The following is a 26,438-nucleotide window of genomic DNA, read 5'->3' on the forward strand; positions in this document are numbered from 1 at the left end:
ACACACTTCACTGAGGTGCCAAATGTCACCTAAGAATTTACTAAATTGATGCTATAATATAATACAAATTGCACATTTTTAATAATAATAAGACTAATACTTTTGATTTATATAGCAGATTTCAAGACACACAAAACGCTTTACAGTGCAGTTATTCATTCACTTGGTACTTGGTGATGTTGCCACAGCTGCCTTGAGGCTCATGGATGCAAGGCTGCCAATTTATGCTATTCACACACTAAGACACCTTTTTCACACTAGGCAAGGTGAGTGAAGTGTCTTGCCTAAGGACACAACAACATTAAGAGGTGTGGTATCTCCCAGTCGAGTACAAATCAGGCTCAATACTGTTGATCATCAGAAGGAGCCTGTTGCAAATAGGTTTTAGTCGTAGAATCTAGCAACCAAAAGTTAGCAGCTCATGAATGCTTTGTTGGATAATTGCACAAACTGTATAACCAGCTTTGATATTTGTAAAATGTTTTTCTAATTTTGGATATATCATCGTGGTAGAAGAGATACATGTCTAATGTTTATGATATATTGAAAAAAAAATCCTTAACATAACTACCTTTAAAGCTTGAATTGGGACCTGATTAAAAAAAGAAAATGTAAACAATACCACTCCACAAATGTACAAACTCTGCCGTCCAAGTTCCTCCCTCCTCCCTTCACACTTGAGTCCAGTGCTGGGCCTAGAATAACCATCATTAAAAGTCAAACCAAGAAAAACAGCAGCCATGACTTATCGCTGAGACGGGAGGCTGTTTTATGAACCACATGACACACACAGTACGGAATGACAGCTAGCCAGATGAGAAAACACTGGCACCTATCCAAGACCTAACCGGACCAATTAACAAATCTATATCAAGTCAGAATCGGGTAAAGCAAAACAAAAAAAAAGAGTATAATTTCTTACACCTCGGATAAAAACAGATAGAAAAAAGAAAAAAATAGGCATACAGGGAGGTCTGACCGGGCCAAAGTACCCTCTGGGGCTCTGGAGCTCAGTACTAGTACACACAAGTTTGGAGTTGTGGGGTGGCCAGGCTGGACCTTATAAATCTCTGCCCCTCTCCTACAAGCAGAGTGGTGCGGTGGGCCCTGTAAATATGGGGAGTGTGAGTTTGACCGCAGGGCAGGTGAAGGGAGTTAAAAAAAGAACAGGCCAACACTGTAAAAACGAATGACTTGAATAAAACAGGTTCAATTCTGAAAAGCAATTTTGTTTGTCTAGTTTAGATTTACTTGATAGATTTCAAGACTTTTGAGGTATTTATTATGATAGAGTAGAAGGGTCACTTAAAAAAAAATAATGTCATAACATTTCGATGTCAAAGTCATAATTTTACAAGAATAAAGTTGTAATATTTTGAGATCAAAGTCATAGCCAGATAATGACTGAATCAAAAATGAAGTTGAAATTTAATGACTTAGGGGTCGATGTGCAAACAAAGCAAACACAGACTGCAAAAGACTGGTGCTTAGATGAGTTAAAAGCTTACATAAATGCCCATAAAGGAGGTAAAATTTTCAAATGCTGATATTTTACATCCCATAAGTTTGTAAGTTATTAGACAGATCGTCACTGCAGTTTAACTGCCACCTCTCTGCTTGTATGCATCAATCACAAACTGGTGAATGAAGTAGGCTACATTTTCTTCCCATGGAGAGACCGGACTCCCCCTTGGAAAAAGCCGAGACTGCAGAGTGTGGCGCTCCCTGGGGCTCATTGGGCAGGACACAGGCTGTGCTCCAAGCCGCAAACAGGTGGAGGAGTCTCAGCACAATCTTTACCCATACTCCGCTTTGCTTCACTTCTTGACTATTCTAAATGATGTGAACTTTGCATACAATCACTGTTAAAGGATAAGATGGATAGCTTCAGTCACTCGTTATGGGCTTGTGAAGCTGCGTGACTGGGCAGCCCCAGTTTTACTCACCAATTATAATTATAATGTAGCCTAATCCCTATTGCCACTGCCCTGTTTCAGTCTCCATATTTGTACAGTTTAATCCAATACACAGATCTGAAACTGGTTTTAGTCTCTGATCCTGAATTCTTTATGTGTAATCAACCAGGGTGTACTGTCGTCACTGTTCCCCAGTAAAGGTACTGGAGCACTGCGTACACCCCGCATGTGTAGATGTTCCAGGCAGGCTCCGTAAACATCAGCTGCTATTGCCTGCTGGTGCACGGCTCCACAAGCCCGCAAACAAATGTGTAGAAAGTTCAAAGCCAAGGGAACAGATTTGGTCAAAATTGCGCCAAAACTCCTACACCTGTATTTGGTTGTGGATCGGACCGCGGTCGGTGTCCTGCCCAGAAACACTCAACTATGTGCAGAGGCACATTCCCGGGGAAATGATTCAATAGTTTTTAATGTTTAAAAGTCCATAAAGTTCTACATCTATCGTGCATACCCATCCTTTGTGTCATGGGGCAACCTGTCAGGAGGAGTGGGACCTTTACCTGTCCAGCCAGAACGATGCACTTTGACAAATCTTCCCAAAGACGAATGGATTTGGAGCTGTATCCTGTCTCCCCGATTACAGAGAGCGTGATTCAGCTTATGGGAGAAATCAGAGTACCTAGAACCTTCTTGCCATGAGGCTAAGGTTCTTGCCACTCAGCCACCATGCCGCAACATAGGACATTTAAAACAGCCTGAAATATACTCCTTTTTTGTAGCTAACATCCAGCAAAAATTTAGAACCTCTGACGTATATTATGAGCTATTAATGAGTGTAGCAACCAGAGAGCTATGTCTAGATGTCACAGGATCCCATATCTTTTTGTCTATAAAAATCAACTTTATGTGCCTGATCATGTCCCACGGTTGTATTTTAGCCCTATAGGGAGTCAGTGGCTATCATGGCACATTGCACTAATACTGTACATCAACACTGTATTTTTATCCTGTAGGAGCTTGGATGAGGGAGTATGTAAGGATGAGATCATTTGTTGTTTATGCTTTGTTAATCTAGTTGTAGACTGCTGCTACTAGACATATCATTTATATAGCACTGCATGTCAAAACAAGTACTTTGGCCTTTAGTCCAACCTCATCTAACACCAGGCAACCTCAGAACAAAAACACTTCCCCTTGGGCGGGTTTATATCACACTGTGGGGGCTACACAGTCATATCATGGGAGCCTGTTTTCCTTGTGGGGACAAAATCAGGTCCCCATGATCAACAACATGGTTTTAAGTTTAAAGGGTAGGGTTCAGGTTAAGGTTACGCAAGTGGTGACTATGGTTACGTTTCCAGAAAATGAATGTAAGTCAGTGTAATGTCCTCAGAAAGCACGGAATCCCACATGTGTGTACAGAGTGTGTGCGCCAGCGTTGTCCTGGTCCAGTCTCTCTTGGGAAATGCCTCTTGTCTGTGGAGCTGTCCTGGTTTTGGCATCCACCACTTCCTGATTCCCAGCTGTCTCTGCCCTCCAGTGCCCATCAGATCCCGGTTACTTAGAAACAAACAGTCAACAAAAGGCCTAGTTTAGAATGGGAGCTTGACATTGCAGTGGATTTCATTTGTCACTCCGGTTGCCTGCTGGAGTGAAAGTCAGCCTGATGCACAAGGGATCGTGTAGGAGGTGTAATCAGTGGCAGAGGCTTCACTTGGTCTGGACAAATGGTTTTAGTGAAAGTTGAGGTCACAGGACAGAACATACACTAACAGAACAGAACACTTTTTTTTAACAAAATCTCGACCCGAAGATTATAATCGAGTATTACAGAAGAAGTAAACAGTGGTAAAAACTGTAAACTAAGTACTGTTTGGGCATCAATAATAGATGTTTTTAATGATCCAGATCCAAGAACCCTGCGCCTTATCACACTTTGAGAACCGTGCCACCAGAACTAGATTATACAGGGATGTTACGGCTCTTAGTTTGAGCAGAAACCTCTCTCTTGTTGCGCTCCTTCAGATGTAAACCCCCTCCTAATGTCCCAATCTCCCGACATCTGCCCAGCTTAGACAAATTCCCCAAACCTGAGACTCTGGTCCTCAAGAGCAGAACCTATTAATAGGCTTCCTGCTCGTAAAGACAGACGTGGCAGATCAGGTTTTGGGGGGAGTTTGATATGCACGTAATACAATATATGTTCAATTGAGATGCACCGTCACAACCCACCCCTCCATGGAAATCTGCATGAAATCACTGTCTGGGCAGGACTGTAAATCAGCGATGGCTTTGTTTATTATTGCTGTACAGTTTTATGGAGAGCCAGAGCTTTCTTCTGGGACGTCCTGCGGAGGAATGTCCCAATACAGAACCAGCTAAGGTAATGGACACGTTATTTCCAAAATGGGAGAATAGTAGGCCCTCTGAGGATACAAAAAGTCTGATTATAACACACATGCTATATAATAATCATGGTAGTATAGTAATCAGTGAACTCAAATGAGCAAAACAAACAAAGCAGTGTAGCTATGGGTTGAATATTTCTGATTGTAATTTGCTGTCATTTTCACTCGGGTCACTTTTCTATTTCTAAATAGGAGTTTGGATCAAGAACATATTTTAAAGTACTTTTGCTGTTTTGGCCATGACAGGAGCTCTTTCCCAATGCATTTTAGTACTTTGTTTTGCTCTAAACGGCACTGGCACATCCATCCCTCCATTTTATTCTGCTTGTCTGGGCCCGGATTGCAAGGGCAGTAGTCTAAGCAGGGACTCCAACACTTCCCTCACCCCAGACACGTCCTCCAGCTCCTCCGGTGAGGCCCCAAGGGATTCTCAGGCCAGCCGAGAGACATAATCTCTACAGCATGTCCCAGGTCTTCCCCAGGGCCTACTCCCGGTGGGACGCTAGCACATAACATTTTCAGTTCTCAAAATACCATATCATGAGGGCTATGAAGGTGGCATGGGCCTATTGTTATAACACTTAGTATACATCCACAGTGTATATTTGTTTTGGTGCTGATTTAAGCCCTGTTAGTCTTGGTTTAGGTCTTGTTTAGTCCTGGTTTAGTCCAGGTTTACTTTTGGGTTTTCACGTGTGTATGCAAGTGTGACTGTACTCATAGCAATAGATGCATTTATATTGTTAATTACTACAATATTTGAAAAATTGTAATGCATCGTCAACCTTTGCTTTGAGTCTGGTGTTTGAATATTCAAGGTGTATTGGTAAAACAGCCGCAGTTTTAAAAAGGCAAATATTGGGGGACAGATATGATTAAAATGTATTATTAATCATTCTGTCAATAGTTTTACAGCCCGTTTGCCGGTCTGGAAGTTTATGAGACAGAGTGTAAGCCCACCAGACGTATTTTTTTGTATTTTTTGTTCTAATGTTATGTATGTGCAGCCAAACCATCAGCCGACTGACCGCCACAACACCCACTTTCTCTTCTCATGTCTGCTCTGGCCCTATGTGGTTTGCCTGGCAGCCCCCGAAACAGGAGGAAAAGTTATCAAAAAGAACAACGCTTTTATTCTGCTCCTCTCAGCTGGAGCCAACCTCAGACACTACTCAGTCGACAGCTGCTTGAACCTGGGACAATATCACCGGGGGTCATTGCACCATGCACAAAATTGAAACGCAGAATTGATCTAGATATTAAGAATTTTGTACTCAAATTCCTCTCTTGCTCCAATACTCCAGCATGGCTTTGGAGGTTGAAACTTTTCCCCAGTCCAGTCTACTGTTACATACTGTGTCCACCTAATAAAACCAGCCTCATAAATATTTTTCATATGTTATTGAAATGAATCGCTATATGGTTTGGAGAGGGCCACTGTTGGTAAATTATGCATGCAAGCTAGTCCGCACTCCACAGACTTAATATGACTGAGAATGGCTAGTTTATTAATCCCGGGAGTGTATAAAACATGCAGTGTGTTCATAAAACTCAAATGTCAACTTAAACGCAAGGAGCTTTTTAATTAATTCTGATGTAGGCAAGAAATGAAACATTTTATAGCGGTGATTGGGCAGGTCTGCAAAATGATTTTTCCTCGGATTCTTGAATTTTTGTGACTTTCAGATTGGTCAAACTTGGAAACAAACCCTATGACCAAGTTGCTAATTTGGTAAAAATATCCATGGGTTTAAAAATGATGACAAATTTGCACTGCTGCCATAGCAATTAACAATTTAAAACAAAATACTGCATCTTTTGATAGTCAAAAGTGCTCAAAATAGCGTCTATAAACCCATGAAGTGTATTGAGCCCCAGTTTACAAGTCACTATTCTTACACATATCTAGTCTTTTAATTTCGATATTGTTATGGCTGATCAATGTATTACTCAAAGGCTTAAGTGCAGTAACAGTTCACAAATCAGTTTTATTAATTTAAACACAAATAATAATGTCAAAAAAACATCTGTACACATATTTTGCAGACACGACAATCTTGCATTTCACAATGAGGCCCATGTAAAGTATTTCCAGTTTGCACTTAAGATTGCAACATAAAAATGTGCTGTATGAATCTATAAAACCTCTAAAATGACCTTGATCTAGCAGCAATACGTAGGTACCCCCAAGTTGTCTGAGGAGATGTGGAGATGGGAGCCGATTGGGAAAGGCCAACAGTAATCATGTGCAAAAGGAGGGAAAATTTGAAAGTTTCTGTTTAAGAAAATTCACAGTTGCTAGCACATGTACCGTATGTTCACAAACCTCTCAAAACGAAGTGGCTTTTCTGTCATTGTCCATTATGGTTGCCCCCATCCACAGATGTAAAAGCACTATTTAAAATGGGACACAGAATGTATCTTCAACATAGAAATACTACACTACAGTATACAAAAGGACTACTTGCTGTACAAGTGTTGGTATAGTGCTTGTATAAAAGATAATAAAACCTATTCAAGCCTGCTTTATGTTTTAATGTGCTGTTAAAAGGGAAATATTTCTATGTGATATTCATTTGAAGTATATGGGACCAGGGCTGCAAGCTGGTGAGATGCTATGAAGAGGACGATTACAAAACCCATAGAAATGTGAACCCAAAGTAGTGGTGGTGCTACAGTCTATAAATAAAGAGCAGAAATATTGCAGAAATTAAAAAAAGGCAATTGACACTTGACATCCATGCTTTTGGTCTTGACAAAATGCTTTATCACAAAAAGTCTTATCTACATTTAATAAACAAAAACCTTCCAGGCTTCACAGTGGCCTGTTTCAACCCCCATGAAAAAGCATCGTCACCTTCAAGAGCATGTACCTAAATGAATATAGGAAGGAATAGTCCAGTGATTACAAACTTACTCACACAAAAGATTTCCTCTGTACACGATTGTCTCAGCATTGTAAATAAAGTCATTTTCTTAAATTATTAGAAAAGCCTTTAGTTTTTTTCATAAATGTCCTCTGTTGTGGAAATCATTTGAAAAAGGCATGAGTCTTTCATCATGGAGGTACCTTCTCAGTGGTTCAGAGCCACTCTAAGTCTCAGTTCATAAATAAGATTTACAGGACGTCCTGGGCAAAAGAGGAGCGTCAGAGTCCATCCGGCGACACAGGGGACAGGTGGCCAATAAGCAGACTGGAGAGGGCGGGGCTTCATGGAGACGGCGTCACCGCCAGTAGTTGTGCCGTGCTTTAGTGAGTGCTGTGCCGAGGTTAGCCGAGGCGAGTCAGTAGCTCCTCACAGGTGTGAACTCTGACTGTGTCCCGGCACCAGAGCACGCCGTAAAACACTGTGACAGCTTCAGAGAGCGGCCCATTCACAGTAACCAGGGCAAGCAGCTGCACTGCAGTAAATTCACCTCTCTCCTCAAAAACTCAACATTTGGAGTTAAGACCAAGTGTGACAGAGTGTCAGCACATTAGCCCAGCCTCTGTTCCCCCTTTCCTCGGTGAGACGCCGGCAGCACCGGGCACAAGTGGCGGGCGCAGGCAGGCCGGCCGGAGACAGCCTGGTGCACTGCTACAAATACTCCAGGTCCAATGCGTGATGCAGAGCCATGAGGTCTGAGTGACTGGAAATCCTCCAGAACGGCATGTTGTGCTGCAGGGACACAAAGGACATGTTAGAAAAGTCAGTATAATGAATTTTATGAAAAAAAAAAGTACTTCTCTATTTGTAATTAGTAGTTAAAGGTTGTAGTTATTTTTAAAACCCATAGAGCCAAAGTAAATCTAAGGAAGGAAAAAAAAAAAAACTAGAAAGGCTAATTTTGGGAACAGTAAAAAAATTTAGTATTCATGTATACAGCATATTTGTTAGCAAACGTCCCCAGAATCAGAGGACTGGAGTGCTGGTCTCTTGTTGTTAACAAGCAGAGCACTGAGGGAAATCTGAGCCGTGTGAATGTGAGGGGCTGTCAGGTGAAGTCCCCTCAGTGTGAAGCCCATTACCTGCCTTTATCACTGCGACAGCCACATGTTCCGCTTAGGAGAGCCTGCACTGACCCTTACAGTGCTCTTTGCTTTTTGTTTTGTAAATTGTCTTTGCTTTTAAGTTTAAAAGCTGGAGATGTTATCTGTGGCTCCAGTCCAGCCATGCTAATAACTAAGAGCAGGATAGTGACTGGATTGGGAGGAGTTGGCGTGCTGGGGACTCTTTTGTAGTTGCATACTGTCATGTCCCATATCGCGCTCCTGACGGCTCAGATTGTTGTGTTATTCCACGTCCTCTCTGATGTTGACACAGAAACCTTTTACCACATGCTGCGTCTCGAGAGTCGCAGCACTAAAAACATGTCTTTTCCTTCCATCAATGTCACACTCCAACAAGTCCAGCCTGAGCACAAATATTTGCCACAGTCATCTCTGAAGACTGAGATCTCAGGGAGTGTTCGCCTTTCACAGCACTGTAGCATCTTAGGCATCTATCCAGGGGGAAAGGTGAGCTACTAAACTTAGTTTTAACAAGGGGGGTAGAATAATAAATAGTACTGTTACTTCCATACTCCATTAAATGTTTACTTAGAGTTTACTCAAAACGCAACTACCAACTTTAGAACCACCATATTATTCAGGTTTAAATATAAATTGTTAACAGTGCAACTTCGATCATCAAAATATTGTGTGGCTTGCAGAGTGCTGAATAAATAACATGAGCTTACTTAATTTGAATTAAAAAGTTGTATTAAGTTGTATTATGTTAAAGGATAAGTTACTTTGCTTGTGTCATTGTGTTGAATATTTTTAATTCATTCAAAAACAATTTAAGTTATTTGCATGACATACTTAGGGTCTGGGTAGGGCTAGAGTTACGGGCCCTTCACTGCTCATGCATCAGAGCTGGGATATTGTATACAGTAATTATGCCATCTCTCCCCTGTGCTGATTAGATGCAAAATGATATAATGAACCAGAAAGAATATTATAATGGCTGGCAGCTTGTTTTGTGTCCAAAGGAAACATGTTTGATCTTGGTATAAAAAAAATACAAGAAAACTCCAAGCTTTATTGGCGCATATTGTATAAATAGAGTTAGGATTACCTTTTTTGAGCCCTGCTCCTCTTCTACACCGTCCCCGACAACAATGTAAACAACTTTCCTCCCAAACCGCTGGATGACTCTCTCAAAGCAGCTCTCCTTCCCTGAAAATCACAAATCACTGATCAGTAAAATGGCAAAATTTAAGACTACACCGAATAAGATGCGATAAATATGGTAGGTTTTCTTACGTAATCAACTCTAACCCTACACATCCAGTTAGTAAATGAGTCTCACTTAATGACAAGACCTTCAAACCTTCATGTGCAAAATAAAGGACTGTGTGTGAGTTGAACACTACCTTTAGTTTTCTTACTCAAATGCACAACTTAAGTGACTACATTGCACTCTACTTCCTGAAAATGGCAGGCCTGAAGCCTCATGTTTATTTTGCATTTGAAACAGTGAAGACGAGGAAGGGGAAGATGTTGAAGGAGGAGGGTGAGGGGCTTTTTGCGTGGAATGACATAAATGTACAGAAGTGGTTTCATATGCAGAGCCCGAGCAGCGCAGAGGCCCAAGCTCCAGGAAAATAATCCCAGGCTGATTAGAAGAACATCAAGCTTCTCCAGTGACTATAGCTCCCACCCAAACACACACCTCGGACTCTAAATGAGTACTGACCAGACTAGACATTACAAAAGCAAAGACCTGTGTGCAGGGAATCAAAATGGTAGGAGACTTTACCTATTTTGGTTGCACTATAAATATTCTCAATAGGAAACACTATGCCCAAGCCGTACAGCAGGACCTTGGCCAAAGCAGGGATGAGTTGTGTGGTGGTCACTAAGATGTTGACACAGTTCGACCTGAGGGCAAAGGGAGAGAAACATGACATCATACGCTGCACTTACAGGGAGGACATACAAAAACAGGATAAGGATAACATATCAGCTGTGGACAAGGTGGCTAAAGATCCTCCATTTAAGGATCAGCTGTCAGTGAGTGTTTTAAGCGCTACCCAGCAAATTCTGGAAATGTTGTGTAATGTAAAAATGTTTGCAAAATATATGATCCGTATAGTTATAATATCCTGACTATCAGAAATTGGCTTTTTTTTTTCTTGACATGTGGCTGACATCAAATTATGTTGTTTTTTTTTGTCTTCTTGTTCTGTGTGACTTTGAAAATTGTCCACGCAGGTTGTACTCTGATCATAAAGGCTTATTTATATATTTTATTTCTATATTTACCGCATATGTGTGTTTGCTGTGTATGTGCGGCATGGGCTCCGGTACAACTTTCCTCACTGAAGTCCTACCTTGAGTGGATTAATGTTAGTGCTTTCAGTGCCAGTGTTAACCAGGAGTCCGTCAAGGCTTCAATTTCTGCTCGCAATTGCAACCAGGCTTCCCTCTTGGCCGGGCCCAGCAGACCTGCAAACGCGGTAAACATTGTTTAGCTTGGATCAGACTCGTCGAATACCACTGCAAATGGTTCAAAATGGTGCCCTGACCATGTGCCCACACAATGAGACATCTGCTAAGTCATTTGGGCTAGCACACGTGTGTACAGAGCTTGGGGCTTGTTGGGGATTACCTCCAACGTTATTTTTGTAGGTGGTGTAGATTTCTTTTACTCGTCTGTAGCGAAAGGCCAGTTTTCTCATCCAGTCCACTCCTCCTCGGACCCCTGTGGCCAGACACAAGTTGGCACTGGTAGCGGCTGCTTGGAAGCCATCAGCGCTAAAGTTGTACGTACTACATGAATAAAATAAGACGGATGTTAGCTTGTGAGCATTTATGTGATAATTTTAAAGAAAAGTTTAGCAGTGCTGTACCTCAGATCTTGTCCGTTGTCGTCGGAGGATACGTCGTCAATATGAACCTGGTCACATTCCTGAAAGACATTTTTGAAAACTGTTAATGATTTGAAGGGGTTTATTTTTGGTCAAAGCAACACTCGCCATGTGCTCAAGGTTAGCTCTCACTAAAAGAAACATTTATTTAAGAAAATTGGCTTTGGCAGAAATCCTCCATCTTAATACCTTTTTCCTTGACTCTGTATTTTCACCCCATTAGCCTAAAGCCATGTCCCCACCAGTACACTTTCACACTATTGCCCACATTACATAGCAGCACTGAGGTCGCTAAGATCCATACTTTTCTATTTCTATGTGTGAAATCTAAGCTGCCTGAAGTGATTAATTTGTTGCTTTACAAGTCTAAATCATCCTTTCATACCATTTCTAATAAAATAAAACACTGTGCACACATTCAAATATAAGGAGCACCATGAATACTTTGAAAACGCTACCTTGCAAAAATGAAATGTAATATTTGATGTAATATATGATGATATGGTGAAATTTCTTAAATGCTTGCGAAGTCAAATATATGTTGAATTGAGTTTAGGTTATGTATACTTGTGTGTGTGTATAGTTGTGTGTGTGTGTGTGTGTCTAAACATATGTATGCCTCTCTCCTGGATGTTTCTTGGAAAGGTAAAGGCATTCTTGCAGCTCTACCACTCCACCGTAACACAATCCAGACTTTCTGCTAAATGTAACCTACTAGAAAAATTGAACCTGATGCTAACCGCCAATGAAATTATGACCTCTGATTGCTGCTGCGCCACACACCAACTCAGCCCTGGGGCTACAGCGCCAGTCCGAGCAGTGCAGGGGAGGGCAGGCGAAAAAATCTGTTATTAGTTTTCCATTTATAGGAGTACTCCAGTGCCTCTCTCTCCCTTCTTTTTCTCATTTCCTCTGAATCTGAGTCAGTCTGACATTGGCATTGGGATCAACACATTTAACAAAAAATCTTTTAGTCAATCGTGAACAATAATCATGTTATGTTTGAATGGCTTTTAAATCAATAAGATGTCAACTCCATTTATAAAGAACTCATCTGGAACATTTCATATTTGGCATTGTATTTGCTGAATGTTAAGTGTTTAAAGTTATGCAAGAAATAATAATATTCAACAGAGCTGGAACGAAAAGAATTCCTCAAGTGGAAGTATGAAAAATCCCACTTGATTTGGGAATCTTTTTAATTAAGTTTCATCCGGCTGTTAAGATGGCCAAACACAGAAAGCACTTCCTTGTTTTAAGTCCACTCTAACTCGGGCCAAATGCTGACGTTATTACATTCCTCTCTAATGCTACGGCAGGGTAAGGGTAAGGGCTTTGGACCGTAAACCTTTTTTATTTTACTAGTTCCCCTCTGAACAAATTTTTCATCTCCCTGGATTTGTGGGGCGAGGGCGGGGGGACACGGTGATGTGTGGGGAAACTCAAACCAGCTGTTCTTTAACAGAATTAAAATCTTGACCCCCAACCTCTGCTCTAATGCAGCCATTCTCTCAGCGAGCCTCTCCCAGCAAGCCCCGAGATCCAAAGAGGAAAAGACTTTGACCCTGTGACCCTTTCCTCCTCTCTGGGGCTCCGACACCCAGATTCAGAGGGTGGGAGATGGTGGGCACAACACTGACCGCACATGAAGATGATCGGCCAATTGGACACGCAGAGCACCCACTATCTGTTTCCACACACCCACACTGCATCTTTAATCACTGCAGAAAGCACCAATTTGTCCCAGATTCAACAGTCGCTGCCAACAAACGTATGGGTAATTTATGTTCGCCGCTGATTTCCAAGCCACAAAACCATTGATGTGGCTAATTCTTTAAGTAGTGGAGGCATGTCTGTTTGTGTAGGAAAACAAAAACAGTGCCGTGGGTTAAACGCTTCATAAAGGCTCCATTCACAGGAGGCCATTCTGGTGCAAGTGACTGGAATGCTTCTATTATCCAGTAATTACCTCACGGCTAAAGCTCCTGTCACCTCTTTCACTTACACTCATTGCCAGATCATAGTCTAATTGTACGCTGTCTGCTTGTGCCCTGATAGTCAAAGGCCTACGTGCTGATTTGAGAGGACTGAAATTACAAGCAGCGCACAACAAAGCATATAAAATTACATGCAATATTATTTAAGTCTCATGAAAATCCATCATTATTCACAAATATTGTATTCAAGTTTAACAATTTGAATATTTATTTCAGTTCATTCGGATTTCACAAGAGTTATTCATATTTATATTTACAAAACATGACAATTTACTCTCTTTAGGTCATATCTACACTGGAGAAGGTAAGGCATCTGGCTTTATCTACTTCAAATCAATGAAATTATCAACCTCCATCAGTGCAGTAGAAAAAATGTGATTAAATTTTAAAGCTACTTAAAGCACAGACAAGGCCAAACTGACTGAGGATGCGTTCAAGTTTTAAAGTGGTGCAAACATAATCTGCTTTTATTACGTGGCATTATTTCTGGTGCCTGAAACGAGTGCAAACATTTTTAACTGAATTTGCGATGCACCCTTTTGCACCCCTGTAGACTCGGGCCTGCAACAGACTTAGTTCAACAACAACAAAAAATGTCATAATGTAGCTAGCTGGTTCACTTGAATAACTGAGTACGCTAGCGGAGGACGTCGCTTGTGCTAATGTCAAACAGTAACCCTTACACCCACTCATTAGGAGCCACTTCTGAAGAGCTCGTAAACACCACAGCCAGGACGGAGCATGTTCAAGTCACTCTACCACTCCCCATCACAGCGCAACCACTCAACAAGACGCCTCAAGTTAAGAATGACATGCCTTCAAAATGGAGGGACATTGTGGGCCAGTCTGAGAATTTCTCCGTGCATCTCTTTTCCATTGAAATCCCCCGTTTCACCAAGCAAACAGTGGTCCCTCTAAAACCTACAATCACCGCTAACTCGCACCAGATGTTCCTACTGTACTCAGCAGTGAAGACCCTCCACCAGAAGCCATCGCAATTACTCCTTATGCAAACATTATGTCTTTCTGTTAAATTCATCAGCAATTTTTTGGCGGGTCGGGCTTTATTAAGTTACCAAACAGTGCTTATCTCTGTGGGAAAGGCAGAAACAAATGCACAACAAGCGAAGACAGCACACGTCCCGTTTTGGGATGAGTTCCACCCTTTTATCTGCCTCCTGGACGGCTGTCTTCACTGCGGAGGAAGCTATCAAAACGCTCTTTGTTCCCTGTTGTTCTGTGGCATCTGTCATTAAGCAATCAGCAGTGACGGTCGGAGTCTTCCTGTTGGCCGGAGAAAGCCAAAACTGGGAACTACAGAGGACGTGTTAGGCAAAACACGGCAACCGCAATGTCCAGCCAACTCATATACAAATACACTGCATTTTGAATGTTTAGTTTGTTTTAGGGAAAATTTGACATTTTGATTTCTCTCAATCTGTCAAATATTTAGATAAAAATGACCATAGAAGACCAATTAGAGATATTAGTGTTTAGCTTTAGTTTTTGTAGTATTGTAATTAGTTGCCTCATATGGATATTTTTCTAAATAATAATGTACTTTACACTGTATATTGTTTTAGAAACAATACATTCAATTTTCTCAGAGCTAGGACAACCCAAAGTATTATTTCTTTGGTGCTAAATTTGAGTATGTATTTTTATAATTTGAAATATATTTTTATAATCACAATTGTATTTCGAATTAAAAAGGCACATCTAAAATTGTATGTAGTATATGGGATAACAACATAAGTCCTACTTTCTCTTTAACTATATAACTATAACCCCACCCCTCACTATAACAGCTCGGTAAGGTAGGTTATGGCAGGTTGTAAGAAACAGTCCAGAATACAAAATGTCAACAGAAAGCCCCAGTGTCTCAGGTGAGCTTGTTGCAGGGGGCGGGTGGTTGGCTAAAGCCGATAACAGCCATCAGCACGGCATTCCTGGTGGGCCTACAGGCAGTGGCCATGTGAACAGGGCTCATCCATGGTTCGCAGGTTCTCAATAGTGCCACTCCACAGACAGACCTGTCACTCCTTCTGCCCCCCACCCCACTCTGTGACCCCCAACAACATCCTGGTCCGTTCCCACCACGGCCCAGAGGAAGAGGGAGGGGGTGGGCTGTGATTACCTGAGGGTCAAACAGGATGTGGGCAACAAAGGGGGACTTCTTCGAACCCACTTCATTCCAATCCGCAATCTGTGCTTGAACAGTCAAGGAATTCAAACAGCGGCGCCAAACAAAGCACAGGTACAGAGAAGTGCATGCTGGTCTGAGTCAATTCACACGAGCTACAGACGGAGCCGCAGGGAGCAAAGGAAAGTATCGCACAACTGTGAGTGAGGCCGTGTCGTCAAAGGGTTGGTAGGCAGTAGAAGTATCGTTTAGTCCTGGCTGGTTATAATAAATGAGGTGATCCTCTTTATTTCCCACATTTGGCGCGACACGTCCAAACCACACTTGGTGAATGGCTGTGATAAAGTACAATATCAAATCTCTGTCGTTTCAGCGTTTTCCTCAGTAATAAACTTGTCCACAGAGACAGGTCCGATTCAATGTGTTTTAATGTCAGTCTGAGAAGTGACAGAGCAGGTGCTGCCTCTTCTGCTCCTTCATTTGTCACTAAACAGTAATGCTATATTGTGGGTGCGTTTGGGCCCTGCGGGTGTGGGGAGGCTGTGTTGGGATAGTGGGTAGTGGGTGGGAGTAGACACAGCTCTGGAGAAGTCAGATTGACAGGGTGGCTTTGAAGCCTTCACTTTCCCTCTGTACTGAGTCCAAAACACATGAGCAGTCTCGCCTGGAAACGTGATGGAGTTATGTCGAGGAGCATGACAGAACTGCTGCATCAGTGGCCAGGCCAACGATCAAATACCACATCAGTCTGTGTGGGCCACAGCGGCCCCGTATGACACTCTATACCAGAAATAAAAAATGAGCTAGGCTGTGTTGCCATTGCAACTGTTATAACATAATATATCACAAATGAAAAAAGAAAAACTGTAAAAGTGGTTTTAGTCTGTGCCACATGCCTCTAGTGTTAATTGGTAACGGATCAACTGGATTACTTAATTTTATGATTCAATGAAAAGTGCAGTGAATGTCAAATTTCTCCTTACTGGGAATAAAACAGCAAACCAGTCTTCAAAATCTATCAAGGAAAACACCGTAAAGCCACCAAGCACATGGAAGAACAGAACAGGATCTGGATCTACAGTGGGAAATAAAAGCTGCAGATTGGCTCAGTGCTAAGAGGCCCAGGAGGGCCGTTAGAGGAAGGAGGGAAAGGTAACCGTGTGTTTCACAGTATCTCTCATTAACAGGCCGGTCCTGGGTGAGAGTGACAGTGCAGCCAGGGAGCAGTAAAAGCTCGGGCGAACACAGTCACCGGGTTATACGTGTGCTACATACAGTATGTGTAGTATATGTGTATATATGCATATATATGTGTACGAGTGTGGAAGAGAGAGTGCACAGCATGGAGGCAGCGCTGCACTAATTTAAAATGTTCCCACCTTTACAGAGCTCTCTCACTCTGAGTACTTTGCCCTCATGGCCTTTCTCCTGCAGACAGGGAGTCTTGTTTTCTCACCCAGAAAGGGGTGAGCCAGCAGGCCGGTGCCCCACTGTGAGGGGAGCGCAGGGGGCCTGGCCGGCGCGGAGAGGCCCCTCTTTCTCATATAGAGCTTTGGTGCACCCACAGTAAACCCAGAGCAGGTCTGAGGCGAGCTGTCAGTCTGAGCTCAGCCTCTGCGGGCTTCATTATCCATATCACTGCAGAACATTCATTAGGGCCACATTCAGCTCACTGCAGTTATGACATTTATGACTGCAAACGTACGCTATGTAAACATCCCTCTCATTACAAATACAATACAATCTTGTACTTTGCCACTGCCAATTCTACAAAGGTTAATCATTAATAAATTCATGACATTATGTCAAACCTTAAATGACTGGGCTGTTGCCTTCTGAATCATTCTTTGCAGTATCAACAAATTGTCCCTATTATACCAGTGCAGAGAATTAACACTACAAATCTAAGACTGTATTTTGTGGCTCTTTCCTGAATACCCTGCAACACTGTTGTTGTCTCCCATGGATCTAATGAATGAAGAGTGGAGGAGCGCCGATCCAGAAAAAGGTTGTGGCAGAAAAAAACACAGACGTCAGGGTGAAACTGATCCCTGTTGACCCCTTCGGCATGCCCTCTTTCTTTTTATGACTTTCCTCTGAATCGTCACTCACCAGTTCCATCAACACAGGCCGGCCTCCATTCACACACACAAACACACACACATTCATTCTCACACACAGCAGGCTGAAGTCACTGATGCTACACTGTACTTACAAATATAGGAATGAAAATTAAAAGGAAACATGTAATGTGCGTAAGAACTAGATGCATAAGCACAGTAACATAGACCTCTACAAGGCATTAATTCTGTCTTGCAACATGCGAAGCTAATGCCCAGACCAGAATTCACACTCAATCTTTATTTAAATATTTCAAGTCTCAGTCTCAGTATAGTAGAGGATCACTCTTAGAGCTAAACTAAGAACTTCAGCCACCTTAAAATGGTTTGGCCCTCTCCATATTTAAAAAAAAAAAAATCACGTAAAATAAACATTTATTTGTCAATGTTGACGTCTTAAATAACAAGAAGTCATGTGTGACTTGTACTTGGCTGCCAGTGTTAAGACTTTCACAGAGAAACATTTGGCTACTGGCTGTGCACCTGTGTTCTGCCTCTGGGGGCTCCCTTTATGGCACAGACTAATTTAGATGGACCATATGCATTTCTGCACATGCTTAAATACATAACTGCTGCTGGCTGCTGTATTTATAGCTGGACTCTGTTTAGCTCTATTTGAGATGTGGCACTGTAAATCATGGGAGAGGAAGCACAAATGTGTAGGCAATGCTGAATGCACTTAACACATGGATCCTGGCTTGTTTGAGGTATTAAGATCAATATCATGATAATGTCCTTTCCCTTTATGTCTTTATTACTGTTTCAGGGAACTTCTCTAGAGATTTTTCTGCACCAGATCACAGGACGCTACTTTAGCCATAACACACACACACGTTTTGACTAAAATGAAAAGATTTTGTAGCTGAGACCATACAGAGATGTGTTCACTAAGTTTCACATAATTTCCTAAGTAGTCTGAGCTGTCAATTGTGTCTGTGAACAGCCTCATGACAGATGAAAAGAAATCAAAACACAGGACAGATGTTGGGCAAAACCACATTTAAGCATTGTCACAAACTGCCATTTTTCCAAATGATTGGGGCATATCTATTAAACAAAGTGCAGCTCCAATAGAATCTACACGGCCGACGCATAAGGAAATATTTAAGCAGCCAATTGGAGCCAATTAACTTTGATCAGTGCGTTTGGGATCCCAGTCACTCTGCTGTCTGGGCAAATATGAAGGTTTTCTTTCAGTTTTGGGGCCTGGCTTTGTAACACAGCAGAACATGGTGGTGAGTAATGAGACTTGGCAGAGCAGCCACACATCTCTTCACACTTAAGTATCAAACAAAACATTTCCTCTCCTGTGAGGTCAGCCGACAGGACACCGAGGGAAAGTGGTTGGACAGTGGGATCGGAAAAAAGGAAAAACAAGACAAGGGTAATAAATTCAAGTAACCACCTAAGCATTTTTCATATGAGGTGTCTGAATTAAAATAGCCTTGAGTTTTTTTATTTTTGATGTCTGCTTTTCTGCACGTACGTTGATCAGACGCAAGCATAGTACTGTAGAGGTTACTAACGAAGGTACCTTTTGCTATTCATTTTCACAGGACTTCTAAACCTAAGTATACTGCAAAAAAGCATCTAAGTTCAATTAATATTTGTCTTAATTAAGTAGATTTAAACCAAGTAAAATTAGCTGCCAATGAGTGTGAGGGGATGCTGGGGGGAGTCAATGGTGGAAGGTAAGAGATAATGGGATAATTTTGTATAAACATGTATCTACAAATGTTTTTTAATTTACTTGGAGATTTTACTTTTATGATTTTACTGGTTTTGCTATTCTTGTTTAAAAAAAGAAAGAAAGATTTACCAATGAAGTAAGATGTTTTATTTTATATTACGTACTTTTGATAAGTCCAATCTACTCAAATCAAGATAAAAAATTCCTAATTCAAGCAAACTAACTTGGATATAAAAAGAAGGGAAAATCAAAAATGGATTCCCATGATGTCCACACACCTTTACCCCGTCTTTCCCTGACCCTAGAGGTAAGTTTTACCCTGGTCTACATGATCAAGGGTGAGAGGCGTGAGAGCTTTGGTGCTGTAGGTGGACAGTGACACCGAGCAGCTCAGCGGGGCACACAGACAGATGGGGCAGTCCTGGAAACACTAGAGCCTGACAAATTGCACTAGCTGTGATGGGAGTGGGGCAAGAGGGGCAAAGCGTGATTCAAAGTGGCACGATATGCCCAAGATATTATATGGTCAAAAGTGTACGCAGATGTATAGGGGTGCGGTGAAGTCGTTTACGTACCTCTAAATCGTTGAAAAATAAGTGCGTGTCAGCCAAGTTAAAAATCATCTCCTCCATTCTCAATCCGAGTGACACTGATGTTGGGGGATCCTGAAAAACAAAACCAATCCAATTAAATCAAAAATAGGCAGGGATCAGTAGTGGTATTGCCTGGCCTGGATTGTTCCACAGTATGGCATCATTTTTTTGTCTATTATCTTTCTTCATGGGCACAAACACGAGAAGGTGGCTAAGTTTAACGTCATACTGTGGAAAAACCCAAGCAAAGCAGTAACTTTCCACGGGCACAAGCAAGTTGCAAGTTGCGGCCTCTCTGATAAGTTGCTAAATCAAAATACCTATTCTTCAGTCTTACTCTTCACATAAAAGTGGACATTAGGGAGACTCTGTTTATAACCAGGGCCAAAACTGTCATTAGAAATACCAAAGACCTTAATCAAGAGCAGTAAAAGTAAGACTACGGTCACAACCTAACCATAAAAAGTATATTTGCCTTTTTTACATGAAGTTATCATTACACCAAACTGATGTATTTTTAATCTGACTTGAAAATAGTGTAGTAAATTAGGTCATGAATAAGAACTGGCCCAGTTTGAATTTACTTTAAAATCATGATCTATGCTGGTAACTCAACACTGCAGAGGATATATGGTTGCGCTGTCTGTAACATAATAGCTAGAGAGGAGTGAAGTAGACTGTAAATAGTTAATGAGGCAGTGACAATGGGTGCGATTTCCCCTTTAAAATATAATGAACGGGCAAAAAAATGTCCCCAATCTAGTTTGGATCAATGCTTTGAAACATACCGCTGATGTGATCAAAGATACTATTGGGCCTTTTGTGCAGCACTAGTTTAGCGTTTACTCCTATTAATTTTTTTGTAACAGCCCTTTTTAATTTATCTAAAATTTCTAATCTACAGAATGCATCTAAGAACAGCTGGTTGTGGAGGAGGGTCCCGCAGCTATGTAAAACCGCCTGATTGCTCCACGGGATTATGGCCCTAAAGCACCTGAGACCCACCTGAGCTCTTCCCTGATTAGCTGCCACTCTCAACAATGCTTATGTTTTCTGCAAAATGACAGAGGATAAACCACACAAGAAGAAGGCAATCTCCACTTTTAAAACAGCTTTCTCCTAACCTCCCAGTGCCAGAAAAAATAATTAGTCTCTCGTGGTTGAATCTCTGAACTCAAGTAAATGCATTAGTGATGAATTGCACAACGCTCAAAAAAGTATGCAGATGCTACGAAAAGTAAAAATGGTTTACAAATCTATTTTTTATGACATTATAACGTATTTCAACTTCATCATATTGTCATGCTCTATTGTTAAAAGCAAAAAATAATCAGTGTCCTGTTGTATAATCTCTGAAGTTAAGTACATGCAATGTTTAAAGTAACAGATTTTTAAGATCTTTTGTAAACCGAATTTTACAGAGCAACTTTTTTGTTTTCAAGTCAGTTATTTGAGGTCAGAATTACTTTTTGGCGGGGAGATGGTTTTGGTAGGAAAAGCCTGTCTCTCTTGTGCTCCAATTAAACCTAAACAATCAGTCAGTGAGCGAGTTAAGAATACAAGCAGAGCAGAAGTGCTGTCAGGGCTCTGCTACCACCTGTCCCAAAATGTCAGTACCATCCACGGGGGCGCCAACACCCGCCCCCCCGCTCCCCTTCACCCCCTCCTCTTACCAATAACACGCCGCCCCCACAGCCACTTAAAGCCAGTCGCCCCAAATCTCCACAGCTGGCCCTAACCGTCAGTTTTATAGGGGCGAGCTGCCTTGATGCCAATTAAAAGAGATGATAAGAACGGCTATGTGTTAGGCTTGTGCGGTCCAGGGAGGTCAGAAGGGGAGAGAAAGTGTGGACACCGAGATACACAGCTATTTTTAGTTAAGTTGGCGTTGAAAAAGGCGTTTTGTAATGTTTTTGTTTATCACTCTTAAGATAGACACGCGGACGGGCAGATGGGGGACTGCATAGAATACAAGTAGTTTACAGATCAGTGTCTTTGATAGGCCACAAAAACATATAACGTGTGCCTAGAGCAGATAGTGGCTCTTTTAAAATGGATTTAAAGGATACTGGCTTTCAGTGTGTTATGCTGTAATAACAATCTGTGTTACGAAACATCGATAGAAGAGGTAATATTTCTGTTGACTCGTAGAACAGGCATCTAGATTTTTGGATTATTTCAAAACATCTTACATTTTTACATAGCAACAACCAATATGACATATGCCAATCATTTGAATCTTCTCGATGATAAACAGATGTAGAGGTAAGAATTTCATTTAAAGGCGATATAGCCATTCTGATACTTCACTCTACTTCATTTTAACTTTGATTACAGAAGATTTTCCCCTTAAAGCACAGCTGCTGTAGAGAGATATGCACGGACAGACACCAGATTGAGTATTTGCTCTGTCTTGACAATTCCCTTTTCAAAGCTGAAGCCAATATCACAAAGTTATAAAGTTAAAAGGTTCAGGTGGAGTGCGAATGTTTATTCTTATGTTTTGAGTTTGGTATACTAACTAATATTCATTCTCCCCAGCATTTCAGATTTGATTTAATGGGTTAAAACTGGACAGGAATGTAATTGTATCACTTGCTTTTCATTTGGCAGTACCCATGATAATATAGTATCGAATATAACCCAGGCAAAGTCATTTTCCCCTTGAAAACTGAAATAAAAATATTGTCCTGCAAGTGAAAGTTGAAAAAGTTTAAAAATATGAACTTTAAGAATATAGTGATGTGTTTTTCTGGTCCAAAAGGAACAAAGTGAAAAGCTGGGGAGTGAGAAGGCTGCAGCGGCTGTCACATCCTATATGAGTTCTGATGGAGCGGGCCCTTATGGAGTCAGCAGTGCTTCCTGTTTGAAAGGAGCACACTAGAGACCCTGTGTGCATGTGTGTGTGTGCGCGGCCTCCCTCTCTCTCTTTACCCAGCATGCAGCGCTGGAGAATAAAGTAAATAAACAGTGGAGGGTCGCGGGGCAGTCCTCTTTCACCCCAAAAACACAACACTGCCCCCATCAAACAACCCCTCATTCCAGAATAAAGGAGCGGAGCGCGGGCCCCAGACGCTAAGCCCTGGGACATATGAGGAGTGAGACTATCAGACTTCAAAACCACACACCTACACTGACAAAACAAATCAGGATTAAGAAGAGATTCAAAACTACCAACGGTATAATCCATCTTAGTTCTTCAGATTTATATATCACATTATATTATCTGCACAATTTTGGAAAAAAAAAGTGTTGCAATTATAATTACAATTTATGTTTAAAAAGTAGGATTCTGTTCAGACTACCAGGTGCATTAACGTATGAGAGAAGAACTGACAAAATAGAAGAATGCATTTCAGAACATGTGTTGTAGCGGTCTAAAAAGTTAAAACTAAAGTAATCTAAACTAAATTTTTCTTCAAAGACTTGGTATTTAGTTTATGGGCGACATTCTCATACCTAATGTCTTTGCTAATTGCACCTACTCAAATAGCAGCTTTGGTTTGTGATACGGTGTGCAGCCTTAACATTTAGGTTGCCAAATGTACTTATTTCACTCATAAAGGCGGTTATTTGTTGAAGTCGCATCTCTTGATAGCCCAAGCAGAGGTATTTGAATTTTTTTGTACTGACTCTAGAAAAGTTTTAAGATGTCTCCAACATGTGGGAGAACAGTGGAATGTGGAATCTCCCTAAATAATAATAGTAATAATAAAAAAACACATGAAGCCTATAGAGCCTATGACCCCCGCAAAGCCATGAGAATAAGATATCGTCAGATTTCTCAAATTGTTTGTTTTTAGAGTTTAAATTTAGAGGAGCAATTTACATGAAATAACAAATACCCTGGAAAAGTAAACTCTTCCTCTTAGGACCATACACTGTGAATGAGAAATGAAGAGCTACAATAATTACTAAGTACACTTTCAAGGATTTGACCATACATTTGTACATATACACAAGCTGTGCATACTGTACACGATTTACTCAAAGCTATAAAAAGGGACCCTCGCAATGCCTGTCTGAATTTTCCGAGTTGCACTGGGTTTACTCTGACTCCAGGCGGGATCTCCTGGGAGACCACGGTCTGAAAAGGATGGATTGAGGAGCACTTAATTAAACTAACAATGTGGCATTTCTGAAGGAGAAAGGAACACTTAGGATGTGTCAATAGACGTCCAGAGTGCAACTGTTGGGAGCCCCTACAGCAGAGGCCCGGGCAGCAGACGTGCATAGCTCCAACAGCTGCCGAGAGCACTCACATACTCTCCAGGCCTCATCGGACCAATTAAAACCAGAAACAATTATGTGCATTGAGTTTTGTATTATGGATACGTGACACTGTGAAATCGATCTTGTGCTCTCAACTCACAATTCCATCTTTTGTAGTAATTGTTATTATATAAGTGTTGGATATAGGTCTTACACATTAAAGGCTTTATGTAAGTTTTCTGGTTGGGGGTCAGCCACTTGCTTGTCACCAGAGATATGTAGTTCCGTTGTGACTCCGCTCGCAGCAAGAATGTATGTTTTTCAATGTATTTTTCTTAACTTAAATCTAGCTTAAATCTCTGAGAAGTCATGATCCTGCCTAATAAGGCTAGAGATAGTGCCTAAGTTTTTTACTTTGGGTTTAACTGCCCCTACGATTGCGCCATAAAATTCTTAAATATCAATATGTAATATTTTATAAATCTACTAAAACATGTTCTAATTTCTTAATATCTTCCATTTTTATCCAAAAATCCAACAATGTTTGGATGCAAACAGTGACCAGGAATAAAACTGGTCCAAATATGGTCAAAAGAAAATACATTTCTGTGTTTATAGTTAACAAATATTTTCTCAGGGGTGCATGGCTATGCTTTCCTATTCAGACACATAGCTACTGCCACAGTGTGACGTCACTCACCCGTCCAAATCGGTTGGCATAGGAACCCGTGAGCAAGGAATGGAAAACGATGATCGTCTCATCCAGGTCCCAGATGAAAACCCTCTGGACAGATGGACAGGGGCAGGGCATAACAGGAGCAGGAAAAAAACAACAAAAAAGTCAAAATCAATGGTGCACTCTGTTGGCCTGTTAGGTGATCCTCTGGTCAATAGACCAGGGCCATGTATTTGTGCACCACAGGGACAAGGGATCCATTTGCTTGGCTTGGTCATTGCAACACTTCTCCTTCTATCACCCCGCCATATTCCCCCCTTTGTCCTTTTACATTAGACTGATCAATAGTGACAAACTAATTAACTAGATATGTTAACATGGCATGATGTAAGTGCTATAATGGCTGCTATTACCCAGGCCAGATCATATCATATTAATGAAGAGGCTTTTGAATTAGGCACACTTATTTTGACATATTGCTGAAGTGTTTTATGGTGCGTGGTGCAATGGTATCTGTGTCAGCCAATCTCTGATGTCTTCAGTATATATTATTCACTTCGGGTAATCACACGTCCTATTGTTTATTTACAAGTCATAGGTGATCTCATATATTCCAGAGCTACTTAATAATGCATTTATAGTTAAGGAATTTAACAAAAAATAAATAAATAAATAAAAATGTCCATTGGGTCAAATTAGAGATTCAATATACAATGCCCAAGATTTTTTACTGTTTTCAAATGTACCAAAAAAATTAAGATCAGTTTTGGTTGCTGGTTTCGCAGGTATTACAAAAATGTGATGTATGTATACAACATAATAATAATATTCCACTATTTGTAAATGTGTATCATCCGCCTCAGTTAACCAGTTGTCTTATGTTTATTTAATAGGACCTCTTTATTAATCATAGGTGATCTCATATATTCCAGAGTGCCTTAATAATGCAGTTATAGTTAAGCAATCAAATATTTAAAGAACAACTGCCCATCAAGTGTGAACGCCATATCCTAAGTGGATTAGTGTCTATGGGCCTCAGACAGGGCTAGGCCGTCTGTCGCCACGGCAGCGGACTCACCCTTACCTCAAGGTCGGAGTCGGGCGGCGGTGATGGGTTGTTGTTCCTCCTCCCTCGGCCACGTGACTTTCCATCCGAGGCCCGGCGCAATCGATCCGAATCTGAATCTTTAATGGGGGTTGATGGACTGTGGATGGTACTGTACTCTACTGAAAGGAAGGAGGAAGCAGGTGAAAAAGACTGTATCAAAGATGAGCTATTATTTGCTTTTAGTGAAGGGAGAGCCAAGAGGGACGATTTGTCTTGGGCGAGGACAGGCCGCTTCCTGAGGCATTATCTAAGGCTACAGGTAAAAGATAGTAAACGTAATAAAGGCATTTGGTAATATTGATTTACTGTAGCGGTAACAAATGGATGTCAACTGGGTAGCAAATTAGTGTCAATCTCAATGTCTGTGAAGTTTTAAGGGACACTCCAGTCTGTTCAGAGCTAAACATGAAAACAAAATGATTAACAATATGTCTTATCAACCAAATAATTCAGAATAATTACTAAATATATACACAAAAACGTATTTACTATGAGCATGCTCTGATTTCTTGTTAACAGACTGAAACGTTGTACATATTTTGGCTCTGGCATGTGGGTGTTGTGACACTAAATATACCAAATCATTTCTCCATTCTCAACCACAGAAAAAAAATAAAGAATCAAAAAAATCAAACAAGACATTGCTTTCAAAATAAGGGCTTAGAAAATGCTCTATTTTGA

At 41.1% G+C, this 26,438-nt stretch overlaps 1 protein-coding gene across 16 annotated transcripts in view; it reads right to left on the minus strand.

The window, feature by feature from the left end:
• Positions 1-6,288: 6,288 nt before the first annotated feature.
• The window catches only part of eya1 (EYA transcriptional coactivator and phosphatase 1), a 40,965-nt gene continuing 20,815 nt past the window's right edge, over positions 6,289-26,438 (minus strand). For 7 of the 16 annotated variants that reach the window (XM_055230140.1, XM_055230145.1, XM_055230142.1 and 4 more), the window contains 9 exons: positions 25,734-25,876; positions 24,674-24,757; positions 19,744-19,833; positions 11,201-11,259; positions 10,960-11,120; positions 10,682-10,796; positions 10,108-10,229; positions 9,424-9,524; positions 6,318-7,983 (listed from right to left, as the gene is read on the minus strand). In XM_055230140.1, the coding sequence (XP_055086115.1) occupies positions 7,903-7,983; positions 9,424-9,524; positions 10,108-10,229; positions 10,682-10,796; positions 10,960-11,120; positions 11,201-11,259; positions 19,744-19,833; positions 24,674-24,757; positions 25,734-25,876 (956 nt within the window). In that variant the 3' untranslated portion in view covers positions 6,318-7,902. Of the gene's footprint in view, positions 7,984-9,423; positions 9,525-10,107; positions 10,230-10,681; positions 10,797-10,959; positions 11,121-11,200; positions 11,260-19,743; positions 19,834-24,673; positions 24,758-25,733; positions 25,877-26,438 lie in introns of all 16 variants that reach the window. The other 9 variants (XM_055230147.1, XM_055230139.1, XM_055230143.1 and 6 more) reach the window with 2 other exon arrangements.

Source organism: Periophthalmus magnuspinnatus, chromosome 20 (genome assembly GCF_009829125.3).
Source record: "Periophthalmus magnuspinnatus isolate fPerMag1 chromosome 20, fPerMag1.2.pri, whole genome shotgun sequence".
Classification (NCBI taxonomy): Eukaryota; Metazoa; Chordata; class Actinopteri; order Gobiiformes; family Gobiidae; genus Periophthalmus; species Periophthalmus magnuspinnatus.